The sequence below is a fragment of the Dermacentor andersoni genome, chromosome 1 (assembly GCF_023375885.2).
Source record: "Dermacentor andersoni chromosome 1, qqDerAnde1_hic_scaffold, whole genome shotgun sequence".
NCBI lineage: Eukaryota > Metazoa > Arthropoda > Arachnida > Ixodida > Ixodidae > Dermacentor > Dermacentor andersoni.
The window spans coordinates 333640643-333654551 of record NC_092814.1 but is presented as its reverse complement, the minus strand read 5'-3'; the positions used below and the strand labels follow the sequence as shown (position 1 = coordinate 333654551).

The 13909-nt window shown below is 46.5% G+C and overlaps 1 protein-coding gene and 1 long non-coding RNA gene across 2 annotated transcripts; both read left to right on the top strand.

Moving 5' to 3' along the window:
* The first annotated feature begins 500 nt into the window (after positions 1 to 500).
* On the top strand, positions 501 to 2766 carry LOC129381309 (uncharacterized). Its single transcript, XR_008609510.2, has 3 exons — positions 501 to 556; positions 2116 to 2163; positions 2471 to 2766. It is a non-coding gene; the product is annotated as an uncharacterized lncRNA (long non-coding RNA).
* A 186-nt stretch (positions 2767 to 2952) lies between these two features.
* On the top strand, positions 2953 to 8791 carry LOC126516936 (uncharacterized). Its single transcript, XM_050167016.2, has 3 exons — positions 2953 to 2991; positions 6790 to 6974; positions 8479 to 8791. Exons 1-3 carry the CDS (start codon positions 2953 to 2955, stop codon positions 8789 to 8791), a joined length of 537 nt encoding a protein of 178 aa, XP_050022973.1.
* The last annotated feature ends 5118 nt before the right edge of the window (positions 8792 to 13909 follow it).

Genomic DNA, 13909 nt, shown 5'->3' with positions numbered 1-13909 from the left:
TCGGTTCAGATATTCCGTTCAGATATTTCGGCAATGAAACTGCTATACTCGCGGACAGCTTTCTGTGGCAATGAAGGGAAAGCTACTGAGGCAAAGCGCGCACAAGTGGGAGCGCTTCTCAAAGGAGTCCCACATTTTCATTCGCTCTAGTATAAGCCGGGGAAGACAAAAGCATAAACACTTTTTTTTTACAACAGCTAAATAAGACAGAACACTCAACTTGGTGTTGAAGTTTTCTGATTTGGCGGCTTCTCCCTCCCGCGTCTTGACAAAGGCGGGACCATCGCACATGGAGGCTGCATCGATTCTGCAGCGTCCGTGGCGAGAAAACCGAAAGCGCCGCCAAACGCTGCCGGACTACATGGCGCGTTCATACACGTGCGAAAGCTCCGCCCTCGTAGCTTAACCGTTCATTGCCGCAGAAACTTGTCGGCGAGTAGAGGAGGAAAGCTCCATTTGCTCTCGTCATTTGATCGCTAATGGACGTGCCTATCTGCAGCAGTTCACTGCACCCACTGCGAGCCATTGTCCAGCGTACCAACCGCTTCCGCTCAAGGTACGCCCTCTACTTGCTGATTCATTCCGCAAACGTCAGCGCAATGGTGTTTCGTGCCGAGCGATATCGTAAAAATAATAGCTGCGTAATCCCGAGTGTACGACTTGCTATGGAGCCTTCAATTTTCGCTGTTTTCCAAGCGTGTGCTATAGCTCCTCCTATAGGTCTTTCTTTTTTTTTTTCCCTCTTACGCGGAATTTGATCTCTGCATCATTGTCGTTCTTCTTTTTTCTAATATTGCCAATGCCGACTGTGTGCTTATTTCGCGGTCACTGTGCGACTTATGTTACTGCTTGTGATATCGAGCTAGCTATTTAAGCGATAATGTATGTGCAGCAAAAAAAAAATAAATATATGCGATAATTGAGTCAGTAATTTCTGAATAAGATTGCGCATTGTAAACCAATGTTCTTTTTTATTGTGATAACGAAAAATGTATGAAATAAAAGCAAAATCGTTCAGCGGAATTGTTAATACCACCAACATAGTGGGCTAGTTTTCTTTTTGTTATTATAGGTTTCTTTTTTTCTTACATGTTGGCACTTACCCGGTGTAGTGTCGGATGGAACGTTTGTTGCTCAGTCCAGTGGCTCAATCCAGTAGCTCCGCTGAGTAATACATACGCTTTTTATCCACAAGAACTACGCGCTCCCTTACTTGCGTCCACACAATAGACGAAACCACCTTCTTGGCCCTGGAAGCCGACGTCACGTGAAACCGCGTTTACGATTTCGCGGGAGCCGCGCAGTACCTATTTTTTTACTGCCGGTTGGACCTAGCAGCTGTAGAACGAAGGCGCTTCCTCTGGGTATTGAGCAGCTTTGTCTACTTTACTCACGTTATACAAGAGCGTGTCACATACACGATGTACTTTTCAGTTCCTTTCGTCCGTCGAGAAATCGCCGGCATCCAGCGGCAATTAGTAGAATATTGTCAAGAAAAGTAATTCTGCGGCTGTCGGAAACTGGATATAGAAATCAGTTTCTTCTTAGAGAACGACTGCGTTCGATATTGCAGCGTAGGGCGGAAGGGTGTTCGTTTGAGACCCTCGCCAAGCCGATAAAAATTTGGCGCCCCGTACTGTCAGTCCACCGTGTGATTCTTGCCCGCCAGACCACGCGCGGTTATGCGGTGACGTGACATATCGGACCTCGATGTCAGTCCGTCGTGTCGACATGTTTTTCGCGCACGTAGTGGACCCGCATAATATAAGTGTCGCTGGAAAAACAGTGCCCCGCTGGTTTCGTGGCTCACGCACAAGAAATGTGAACTTGCGGCAGCTTGCTTCCATGCGCCGCTTTCTATTGTAGGCTTCCGAACGGGTCTTGTAGCGTTACGTGTTTGCCGCGTGTGACCTACGCAAGCAATGTATTTGCAAAGTGCGGTGTGTGCAGTTCTGCCATCAGCGTCAAGCATCACAGGCATCCAAATTGCAGAATGAGATGTGAATTTAGTGTGGTTTTATTCATAAATCTGGGCCTCTTCTTGGGAGACAATGCGTAGTTGCGTGGAAAGAAAAAGTGCGAGGTGTTTACATGTGATTTCATGGTTCCGTGCAGGTGTCCGGGAGGCGTCGAACGGACTTGGAAGCTCCTGTACTTGTAGAGGTGGGCAAGAGAGCAAAATGGTCACTTGGCCGCAGCTTTGTTGCGGCCTGCGAAAGTAATTAAAGTGGCAGCCTCCTCAGGATTGTTTTTCAGCGACGGCGCTATAGACAGACTAAGCGTTTTCGGGGAAAGAATGCGAAATGTAAATACGTAGAAGTAACGAGATTTGCCTCAATTCGTCTGGAGAACGTGCACACTTGGTCTTTTCTTCAACGAAACATCGCCTTTGCTGTAACGAGGACAGCGAGGTGCCGTAACAGACAAAGGCATTCTGACCTACCGTATCTTGCATTTTTCGCGCGCGCAGACCGGCAGGCGTTGACCAGCTGCCGTACAATATCGGACCCTGCTGTGCCCACCCTGTCGGCGTAATGGATTTTCGCCTGACGGAACCTCGCCTGAGCCCCAAGCAGCAGGCGCTGCTACTGCGAGTCGGGCTCGTCCTGCTTGCGGCGGCGGTGATTCTGACGACCGTGGTGCTCGTGCTGACGAGGAGCCACCGCGTGATGCCTCTCGACCTGAAAGCCGTAGCGAAGAAGTCGCCGCATCGGGCCGCGCAACTGTGCAACACTACCTCCTGTCGCCTGGCGGCGTCGCTACTCAAGGCAAGCGCCGCATGCTGATAGAATTGCGTTTACGCGCAGCAGGTGGGCCAGCAACGATTATGTGCTGAGCGCTTTTTTTTTTTCCTCTGGAGGGAGACGGCTCTGTACAATCGTGCGACGCGTCAGGTAGACAAGCTACAGAGACCCCTATGCTCCTTCGTCCAGCGTAAAGTCTCGTGACACGATGAGGCACGACAGCTTCGGATTGGTCCGCGCCAATCCGGTATACGAAAGAGAGAGCTCCGCGCGAATTCGTGCGACGCGACTGCTGGAACTCGAAAGACCCCCTGTCGCAAGAGCTTTGCCGCTGCGCGTGTGCCATATACGCGATGGCCATTGCATGCAGTTGGCCGTACTTAATTAGTGGTATGTAGTTGGAAACGAACGTGTTTCGGTATGTACGTAACTATACAGACACCTACATGTTGCCTCCTGAAAGTCATCAGCGTTGCTTACGTTCATTTTAAATCAAAATTAAATTGGGGGTTGTAACGCTTCCGAACCTGCAGAGTTGATTGCGATTGACGCCGTACTCAAGACAACGGATTAATTTGAACACCTCCACCGGTTCTGTAGCGTACACCTAAATTTAAACTGCGTGAGCATTTTTTGCACTTCTCCCCTATCAGAAATACGACAACCGCGAGCAGGATTCAAACCAGCGACCTCGTTTAAGCTGACAGAAAATAAGCATCATAGCCACTGACTAACCGAGGCGGGTACTTTTTCGTTCGCGCAGCCTAATATTGCAAAAACTTCTAGTACGTGTATGAATTCACTATGGTCTTTCAAGTGCTACTTTTGGTTCAGAGAGAGAACCAGGATCTTAGAACGCTCGTCGCAGGAGAAATACTGGAAGGCAGAATTTTTTTTAGACGGAGAGTGTACGAATATTCGAATGCTAATCAAATATTTCGTGCTTGATTTGCATTCTACTCCGGAATTCACTATAAAAATTTTGCAATATTTTTTCTGTTCGAATACTTAAAAGAAATTCTTGACTTTTATGCGACAGAACCATGACGCGATTATGAGGCGCGCCGTAGCGAAGGACTCCGGAATAATTTTGGCCACGTGGAATTTTTTGAACGTCCGCCTAAATGTAAGCTCGCGAGCGCTTGAGCATTTAAGCCCCATCGAGATGTGTCCGCCGCTCCTGGGATTCAACCCACGAACTCGAGCTCAGCAGCGCAAAGCCATACAGCAACTGGGCTCCCGGGGCATTGTTTTAAATATAAGAGATAACACTTAGTGGAGTCTCCAGTGAGACAACTCGATGTAAGTGGGGCTGTTCCAAGTGTTGCTGGAGCGAGCGAACGAACGAATTCTAGTCTTATACATCAACTAGTCCACAGTTTTTGTGTATGAGGGCCGCGACTGTTGAGTAGAGGCACGGCGTTCAACTTCTGCTCGATAATTTCCAGCCATTTAATAAGGATTTCATTGTACTTTACGCACGGAATGCAAATTTCATTGTGCACTTTGTTTAGCAATAAAAAACTAATATGTACTTGATTGCATATTCTACTGTTCTATTTCTGGAATATTCGTGCTTGATTTGATTCATAAATTTAGCTATCTGAATGCCCTATTGTGCGAACTTCTTTCCTTGTAAACATGCGCTAAACGGCGCGTACGTATTGGAGAGAAAGGCTTGTTGTATCGCAGATTAGGCTAATAGAAATTATAGTGAAGGCTATGTTCAAGTTTTTTTAGGTCGAAGGCTCTATGTAGGGCCATTATGTGCGTCAATAATATTATGCGTATGGCTCTTGTACAATTTCGACACACCAAACTCTTGTGCGCCCTTTCTAAGAAGTGTCCTGCATTACTCCAATAATAAATCCCAAACTAATGTTTAATGATCGAATTGTACGCTAATTGGTGTGTTGCATAACCATGTTTTGACGGATGGAGATTCCGCGACGCTATACAGCGAAGGTATTCCACTATACAACACATAATATCCGTAAGATTATAGATAACGTGGGTGTGTAGACGTGCGTGACCTATTACATGACACACCCTTTGATGAGGTGCTATTCATATAGTGTGCAGATGAATTACTGGCTCTAGAAACAGGCGTAAATTTACATTTGTTGTTTTTTTCGAAGAACCGTATTTCACATGACGTCGATACAGCACTTAGGTCCGATTTTGGTACAACAAAGCCGTCAGTTAGACCATCCTTCCTTGAAGGTTTAGTTATCATCGCGCGCTAGTAAGATGATGAAGCACCGGGTCCGAAATGGTAGATTGAAATGTATTAAAAATACTAAGGCTTCGGCATGCACCGACCACTGTGGTAAGACAAAATCCAGTGCTTGGTTTTTTATGAATATTGTTAGCCAGAATTGAGAATAACTAGCCGAATTCCCAAAGCTTTTCGTTCGTGAGTGCTCTTTGCCATTCATTGGCCAGCCGCCGTCGGCAATAAGTGCAGCTTCAGAGTTGTCTGATATTTGCTCTTACTAGCAGTTCTAGCGAAAGAAAGTTTGCTGAATACAAGCCTAGATTCTTTTTTTTTTTTATGTCCCAATGGTGTAGTTAATGAACCGAAAGCTCACGCACGATCAGACCTTTCTTAGCTGTGTTAGCTGCTGTTTGAGGTGCAATCTTGAACAGATGGAGGGCGCGTTACCCGAACACCCGTTTGCAGGCTATGCAAGGGCCACTGTGGTCATTACCGTGCCGGTAGCAGTACTAGTAGTAATGTAAATGCTTGTGGCTAGAGCCACCTGCAGCTCTCTGTTCGCAAAACGCGGCAGGACCGCTTCAATTGGACAGCAAGGACCCTATAACGTAAAACTATTCCAATATATTTTTGTTCCAATCTCCTGATGTCAAATTTACATAACCGCCGGCACAAACATTGGGCAGGGACTCGAGACGTTGTTACAGGTCAATGAAGCGCTCTCCTCGATTATAGGACGTCACTTCTGATTGCTTTCAAAGCGAGTAGCACTGCCTTACTCGGAAGATTTTTCTTGTATAATTGGCTGAGCAGAGGCGAGGAGCATGCAGACATGGAGAGTATTTCGTTGAGGCCGGGCTAGCGCAGTGGAAGTAGAATGGTGCGATCGTCTGTGATTGGCCTGCTTCTTTTTGCTTAGCTTTGGTACCTGGTAGAAAATTGCGGCGGTGTGCAACAGAAGGGTAAAAATGCAGCTTAAACGGATGCTCAGTGAAGAAAATTTAGCATAGCGATGTCGTGCACTTGCTGAAAGGGCTCGAAAACGTTATACTGCCAAGATAAAAAAAATTATTATACGCAAATAAGTCCATTCACCTCGACAGGTATGAGTAGCCAGTGCCAGAGCATTCGGCGGGCGGCCATCTTCAACTTGTTGCGGAACGTGGCAGTGTATGGCTATTCCCCCCCCCCCCTTCCCCCTCCCCAAAAGAAAAAAAAGAAATCAATTTTGTTCGGCAGATTAACGCACCTATAATGCGTATACGCTCCTTTGACGCGATGAGTTTTCGCGGTTCTGTGACGTTGCGTGACAGACAGGTGCAGTGGGCGCAGCCCGAAAATTTTTGACCAATTGCAGAGGGCTTATTGCGAAAAAAGCTTTGAATCAGAAATAGTTGCTTCTGTTGTTCGGTCTAATTATGTGTAATAAATGTGCACACGTTGTATCAGACGAGCTTTCGCGGTTTTCCTGGCATTGCATGACAGCAAAGGGAAGTGGGGGTGTCGCGAATTTTTTTTTTACCAGTCGTGGAGGGCCGATTGCAGAAATTGAACAGAAAAGTTTGGAATAACTTTACGATTTAGCGCCATAGGACATATGCCGAGTGGAGCTATGGCTGCAAATTTAAAAATCAAATGACTTCATTTACTGGCGTAATATAGGATTCTATGCGTAAGTGCGGTTCAAAGGACGGGGAAAATAAGGAAGTATAATTTCGCAAATTCTGTTCGCGCTTGAACACTACGTGTTGGGTGCTTTTCTGTAGCTCATCTCTAGCAGGTATGTAAATCGATTCCGGCTGCAACGTTTGACCTCTGCATACGCAGGAGACAGTGAGCGGCGACCCCTGCGACGACTTCTACGCGTACGTGTGCTCGGGGTGGCTTAACCGGCCATCGTTTACCAGCACGTACGACGAGCAAGAGACGCGGCTGTGGTCACACGCGCGCTCCGAGCTCAAACGCATGGCGCCGAGCACGACGACGACGTCGCGCTTCGCCTATACCGCAAGGTGAGACAGCGCTCGCTCATCACCTGTGTTTCTTCGCTCGCTAAAGATGAGTTCCAGTCGTACTGGCTTTCGCGAGCATCACCCAATTCCTCTCCCTTTTCTGGTAGCTTGCCCGTAACTCGTGCTATAAAGTTATCCGTTCCAAACTAAAGGCGTTGTTAGTTCCCGTTATATTTCTCCGTTTGTGCATGCACTCTTTCAGTGTTGTACCTGGCGCAAGAAAAGAAATGCAGTTAAATTGATCAAGTCCGGTATTCGCAAAATAAAAAGTTCATAAATCAACCGGAACGATAGACATATTTGCTACTTTGGCCGGCCAATGGTCAAGTGCTATAACGAAGATTTGTGAACCATGTTGGTCTTGATCAACAGGCCCTTCAGGTCCATTTACTGCCCTACTGTGAGAGCTAGCGGATCAAGAAAAAATAATCACACTGTCAAAAAAGCTCAAGACGTTTGAGGAATAAGCCTACATTAATGCACCTTTTAGAGCGATAGCTCTACTACTCTTGGCGCCAACCCAGAAAACGCCTGGTTCCGTAACTCTCACCTTCAAACTCTGCCAAGGTCAAACAGGGACGTAGCCTGCATAATGCGTTGTGGAGTGAAAACGAACAGCGGCTCAAGGTCAGTCTTTCGTGCTGCCACCACCACATGCTCTGGCTGCATCGAATTTCAAACTTGCATAACAACTGGATAAAACTTGGATGCAAACTTGGTTAACAAGAGCTTGGTAACGCAACGCAACAAGCCATTCCAAAGGGAACGCTCGCAGCATCCATCGATACTTCACTGCGCGTTCGCGCCGGAGCGCCGACGGCGCGGAGCAGCGTCTTTGTGTTGTCTGGTGCAATGCGCAATTTTAGATGTGGTAGTTGCTGTTACAAAAAGTTAAGTCTGTGCAAACCAATGTTATCGTCCTTTCCCAAAGCAAGAAAAACCGAGCCATCACTCGACAAACTTAGTTTGCCCGCGTTCAACCACGGCAATTTTTTTTCTGGTGTATCGTTCGGAACGGAAAGGTAATAAAGGTGTTAAAGCTCGAGGGCTATTTACAAAAAATTTTATACACTACAGTAGTTCTAAATAGACCAGTGAAAAGCAATACAGAACATATCGCCAAAGGAAGGGAATTACAAATAGTTATTTCGAACTAACCCTAATGGGCAAAATATTCTCTAATTAGCCTAAGCGGTGACCGGAACATGCGCCAGCGCTTTTCTCTACACTTTGAATCCCGAGTCACTTAAGCTACATCATAGAATCTATATGAAAATGAGGTTTATATGTCCCGCTTAATAAGTGAAACATATGTAGACCGAAATGAAATGTTGCATAGTAGCAGTGGAAAGAAGCTCCGTCGAATGCAGGGGCGACGCTCAAGGACCGCTCACTTAGTCGAATCTACGGGGAATGAGATTATAACAGTACCGTGGCTTTATTCAGTTTTAATACTACACGACTGCGAGGCTCATGAGCACTACCCCTGCCATCTTTCATGCAGAACAACCACGCAAACGAGTAAAATCCCGACAAGCAAAACACGAACTTCCCAAGACAAAGCCATGCCCAGCTCGGTGAAGGCCGCGATGCTGTTCGGCGAGTGCCTGGAAGCTTCCACGCGGTACCGCGCCGACGCCCTGGTCATTTTCCTCAGGGACGTTGGATTGAGCTTCGTCAACGCCACCGAGAACCCCATCGAGCTGGCGATCAAGCTCGACCTTTTCTACAACCTCAAGGCACGCCTGACGTCACGAATTCTCCGAGTGATTTGTCAGCTAGAGCTGACTCATTCTGGAAGTGATGATGATAGCTAAACACGCGCCCGCAGTAAAACAGTGCCAGAGAACACAACGGACCAGACGGAGAAGGACGACACGCACACGGGGCGCTCTAACAATTGAAGGTTTGTTCACTGAATGCCCAGAATAAGTACGGACTGAGCATGAATAAACAGAAGAATGCAAAATATGAGAGACGTGAAAGACCGTCACATGGTCAAGCCTACTACGCGTGAAAAACGGTTCATGTAAGGAATCTGACGTCTTTCTCTGAGAGCATGACCGACGGCTTGCTTGCTGACGCAAGAATCGCCCAGCTTTTTAAACTCCAGGGCTTCAACGATCTCCCTTGTTAGCCTATCTGTTGATTTGGACAGGAGGCTAGTTTTTTTCCCCAATATTAGTGCGCAGACGCAGTCCCTGCTATGCATAACATAGTTGCCCGGATATTTTTGTTGTGTTGTATTTATGTTCTTTCAATCTGTCATTTAGGCATCTTCCCGTCTGGCCTATGTGTGACGTGCTGCAATCCAAAGAAATTGCGTAGACCCCGTTTTCAGTGCACTCTACAGGCTTATAGCGATGATTCTTAGTACACACAGATTCCCTATATATCTTCTTCATTGACGCATCTGCACATTTTTGCTAGCTTGTCCGGTGCGTTAAAACCACCTTTATTTCCACCCTCTCCGCCAGTTTCTTCACGTTTTGTGAAACGGAATGTACATATGTGAAGAATGTATGTGCCAGCAAGCCGCCCCTCGTGCTCTCAGAGAAAGACTTCATATTCCTTACAGGAACCGTTTTTCACGCGTAGTAGGCTTGACAATGTGATGGTCTTTCATACCTCTTATATTTTCATATCTTCTGCTTATTCATGCTCAGCCAGTGCTTATTCTGGGCATCCAGTTGATAAACTTTCAGTTGTTAGTGTACCTTGTGTACGTGTCGTTCTTCTTCGTCTGGTCTCTTCTGTTCTCTGGCGCTGTAGTAGGGATACGAGCCAACTAGCCCAAAATACACCTTTACCAGAAACACACACAATTGCGCTGGCGCACAATCGGTGTTTGCTAAATTTAGCTTCTTCGTGTCTGTTCTGTTTTGCACTTGTGGTTCTCGTCCAATAGCCTTCCAACCACAGAGTTTCATACAATTACTAGCGGGAACTAGGGCGCTAGTGTTTACGGGAGCTGTAAGGAGCGCCTTCAGTTCAGCCAGCATAAGAATGATGGGTATAGTGCATGAATTTGCCTAAACTGCGTCCTCCTGACTTTAAGTGGCTTCATGACTTTTAAGAAAGCACGGCGTTATAAGTAATTAAAAATAATTAAAATTGCCCGATGGCAGGCTTGGAACACAGGACCTCTAGCACAGAAGCCCGATATGAAGCCATTACGCCACGGACGCACGGAACCACCGCAATTAGTAGCAATTATGCGTCCTTGCAGAGTCTTATTGCCCTCAGCATTAACAAAAAGTATAAAGTGCCTCGCAATTTACTTCCATTTGGGTCCAGATAAAGCGTAACAAATGAAGCCGCAAGAACGTCTCAAGCCCCAAGCTCGAAGCCCATACACATCCGTGAACGGCCCATCAGAATCTCATAGTGGCTGAACGATCGCAGTGGGAGAGTTACCTCTTGTAATTGTAGGAAGCTTTATGGTTCCAACGAATGAACTATCTCTAACAGAACGAAGTGACTGCCACTTTTCTATTCCTTTGGGTATATTCAGTGCCTCCTAGATCGGAGGCCTGTGCACTCTGCATTATGACACGGTTTCATACAGTAATTACTAGAGGGAATTCTGGAGCTAGTATCTACGGGAGCTGAAATGAGAGTGGTTGAGCCAGCATGGGAATTATGGGAAGCGATTGGATTCGCGTAAACTTCGTCCTTCCAGTTTCAGGCGGCTTTGCGAGTTCGTAAACTCGTCATTTTCAACAATCCACTACGTAATCAATAAGTACACATTATTAATATTGTCCGACGGCTGGATTCGAACGCAGGAGCTCTAGCACAGCAGCCTGATATTCAAGCCATTACGCCACGGACGCATGCACTGACAAGCGACGTGAAATGCCTTTATGAATTTATCGTGGGCATGCCAGTGCCTTGAAATGCTTGGCGCGTTTCGATTTCGCCACCTCGACAAGCTCCATCGTTGCAATTAGTAGCGATTGTGCGTGTTCGCAGCGCCTTCTGCACTTCAAAGTGTATAGATTGCTCTGAAATTTACGACAATGAAGGCATAAAAAGCTCAATAAAAAAAACCACAAGAGCGTCTGAATTGACGAGCAGGAAGATCAGACAAATCCATGTACTTCCCATCGGTCCCATGGTGGCTGAACGATTGCAGCGCCAGAGTTTCCTCTCGTAATTATTGTACGAAACTCTACGCTTCATGACGTCATGCTACTTGGACCGAAATTTTCATTGCCAAGCCCGGCGTGATGAAAGCGGTGACGTCGAAATCACCTCGGCTTGCTCAGGAGCATCCCTCGTAGATTCTATGGCAGTCGGGCAAGGTAGCATGACATCATGGATCGAAGTGCACGGGCCTTGTGCTATCTAGGAGGCGTTGGTATATTACGCTCACGAATATGGGGTACATGGGGTACATGGCATCGCCCAGCATATGGGGTACATGGCATCGCTACTATAGTGATACTGACTGCCAAAGTCAGTACTTTAGTGCTACTTTCACGAAGCATTTTACTCGCTTGTAAATTTGTCATCGTCTCAAAAGCTTCCCGCCCAAATTGTACATTTGTCTTACAGAAAGTTCGGCGACGTATTACTCTTTCATTCAACTTTCTTTCACTCTCTACCACTACTTGCGTAATGCTTTATGAGCGGGAGTTATTTTGCGTACGTGTAAAATGCATCTTTCAAGCAGCCTAATTTAGTTACCACTGATGTAGAGTTATCATTTAGTTGGTATATTTCAAGTCTAAGCAAAGCGCCAGTTAAATCCCCACCCTTCCCGCACATACCAACATAAATATTTATGCACAACAGTCAAGTTACTCTGCAGACAATCACTAGCTAACTAACTTCAGCAGAAATCCACACAGCCTTCCCGTATGCCTGTGCCAGAGATGTACCGAGATTCTCTTTGTTCCATGGATATGGACGAATTTTGTCAAAGCGAAGTCCGTTCCTCGAAGAATAAAAAACGAATCATTTCGCAGCAGCAGCACTCTGCTAGTCTTATGTGCATGAGAATGTCATCACAGATGTGGCTGGCTAAAGTCGTAATCAATGACAAGTGTACAGCTCCTCCCAAAAGTGCGTGATGCGCGTGTCCTTCATCCCTTCGCGTTTCGAGAAATAGGACTTTTATAGATGCCACTGGTATGAAAAGAAGCGACCGAGTTATTAAGCAACAATGAATACGCGGTGGTCACACCGTACGTACGAAGAATAGAAATAGCCATATGTAGAGATGAAGGCTGTCCAGAACCCAACCGGTTTGTTACAACTGCGATTAGGCGAATCATTTGCCTGGGACTACCTGACGTGACCTGACGTGATACCCAGCAGGTATCAATGCAAAAATACCTGAAGAAAATGTGCTCTCAAAAGAGTGAGATGTTTCACTTCACGCTAGTGCTTGAGCAAGAAGAAGCATTTGGGCGAAGGCGAGAACGTGGTACAACAGATATGGATGGGAGGAAGGATAGGATGAAGTGATTCGCTGCAGCATCCAGTATACGTGTTCTTTTTGGGAAGCACCGGTGGTGTATTTTTGGCGTGTCACTGACTTTAGTTCAGTGCACTAAAGCAAACATTTCTGAATGTGAATGTTTACCTCAGAAATGTGATTTTTCTGCGCTTGAGTTATGAAAAGCTTTCAGTCGCCGCTTTCCTCCTACTGGGAATGGGATGAGCTGAAATTTGCAGATAGTTGTGTGTACCGGAGCAACGAGGAGTTATCGGGTGAGTGCAGAATTGCAGCAATTAGGCAATTCGAAACAGCTTGTTGCAGCACAGAACAAAGAACGTTGTATGAGGGCATCTGATTGGTCGTGCTGTGGCAAGATTGCTGTCAACGGCAGATAAATAAGACACTACATGAACGTTGCTGTATTGCCTTGTTCAGTGTCGCTGTGGGTATGAATGCTAGAAAGTGAGGATACTAGAAATACACAAAAATGCAGCATGTCGCGGGCACGTGCCTGAGCTTTCGTCCTCACTGACAACTGCTTGTTATACGAAAGAACCGATGGCCCGTATATGTGAGCTGAGGGCGATGTCATGGTTAACTGTGCTTTTCTATATTATCGTTACCGAACGCAAGATATCTGTCGCATAAATTAAAAAAAATCTTCAGTGTCACACTAGTAGTTTGCACGGTCTCGGGTTCTCCGAGTAACCTGGACGGGATGCAGTGTGGCCCCGAGAGCGAACTTAGGTGTTGACACGCGTCAAAAGGACACTAATATTGTAGGGACTTCCACGTAAAAGAAAATATACGTATTCTCGGGTTTCACGTGCCCAAAGTACGATATGAATGAGGCTTTGCCTTTTGGGGGATCCCGGAATAGTTTTGACTCTACCTTGGGTTCTTGACGTGCACACAATGTACGGTACACAGTACACTGGCGTTTTACAGCAAAGCTGTATATGACTTGCATCCCGGGATTTTTTCGTCTCCGTCGACAGAACAGTCGATAGAAGAGCCAACAGAAAACCATTCCACGAATTGAAGCCAAAAGTGCCCATCTCCATTAAAACTATGCATGCAAAACGCACATCAGTATTCGTTGCAATAGAAAAAGCACAAAACAAGTGTCAAAGCCACATGGCAGATCATAAGGCGCGTTCGATCAATGCGAAGCACGTCGCGTTCGCCGCATGCGTTTCCTTGTGAAGTTAACGGTTGCATAAGCTGCAGTTGCCGGGAAGCGGCGAATACAGCATACGAAGCAAGGAGTGACGTCACTACACTTCATATGTAGAAGAACCTATCCAGTAACTGATTTCATTTATGTCATGATAGCGATATGGGAAGGCCACGCATAGTTAGGACTTCCGAAGAGCAGCGTGAAGACGATGAGCGGCGACAGGAACAGCAACATCAGTATGCACAAGGCGTCGCGCTCAGGCTAGGCAGAACGCAGTGGTTTCTGCCCAAAGCAAGCCATGCACAC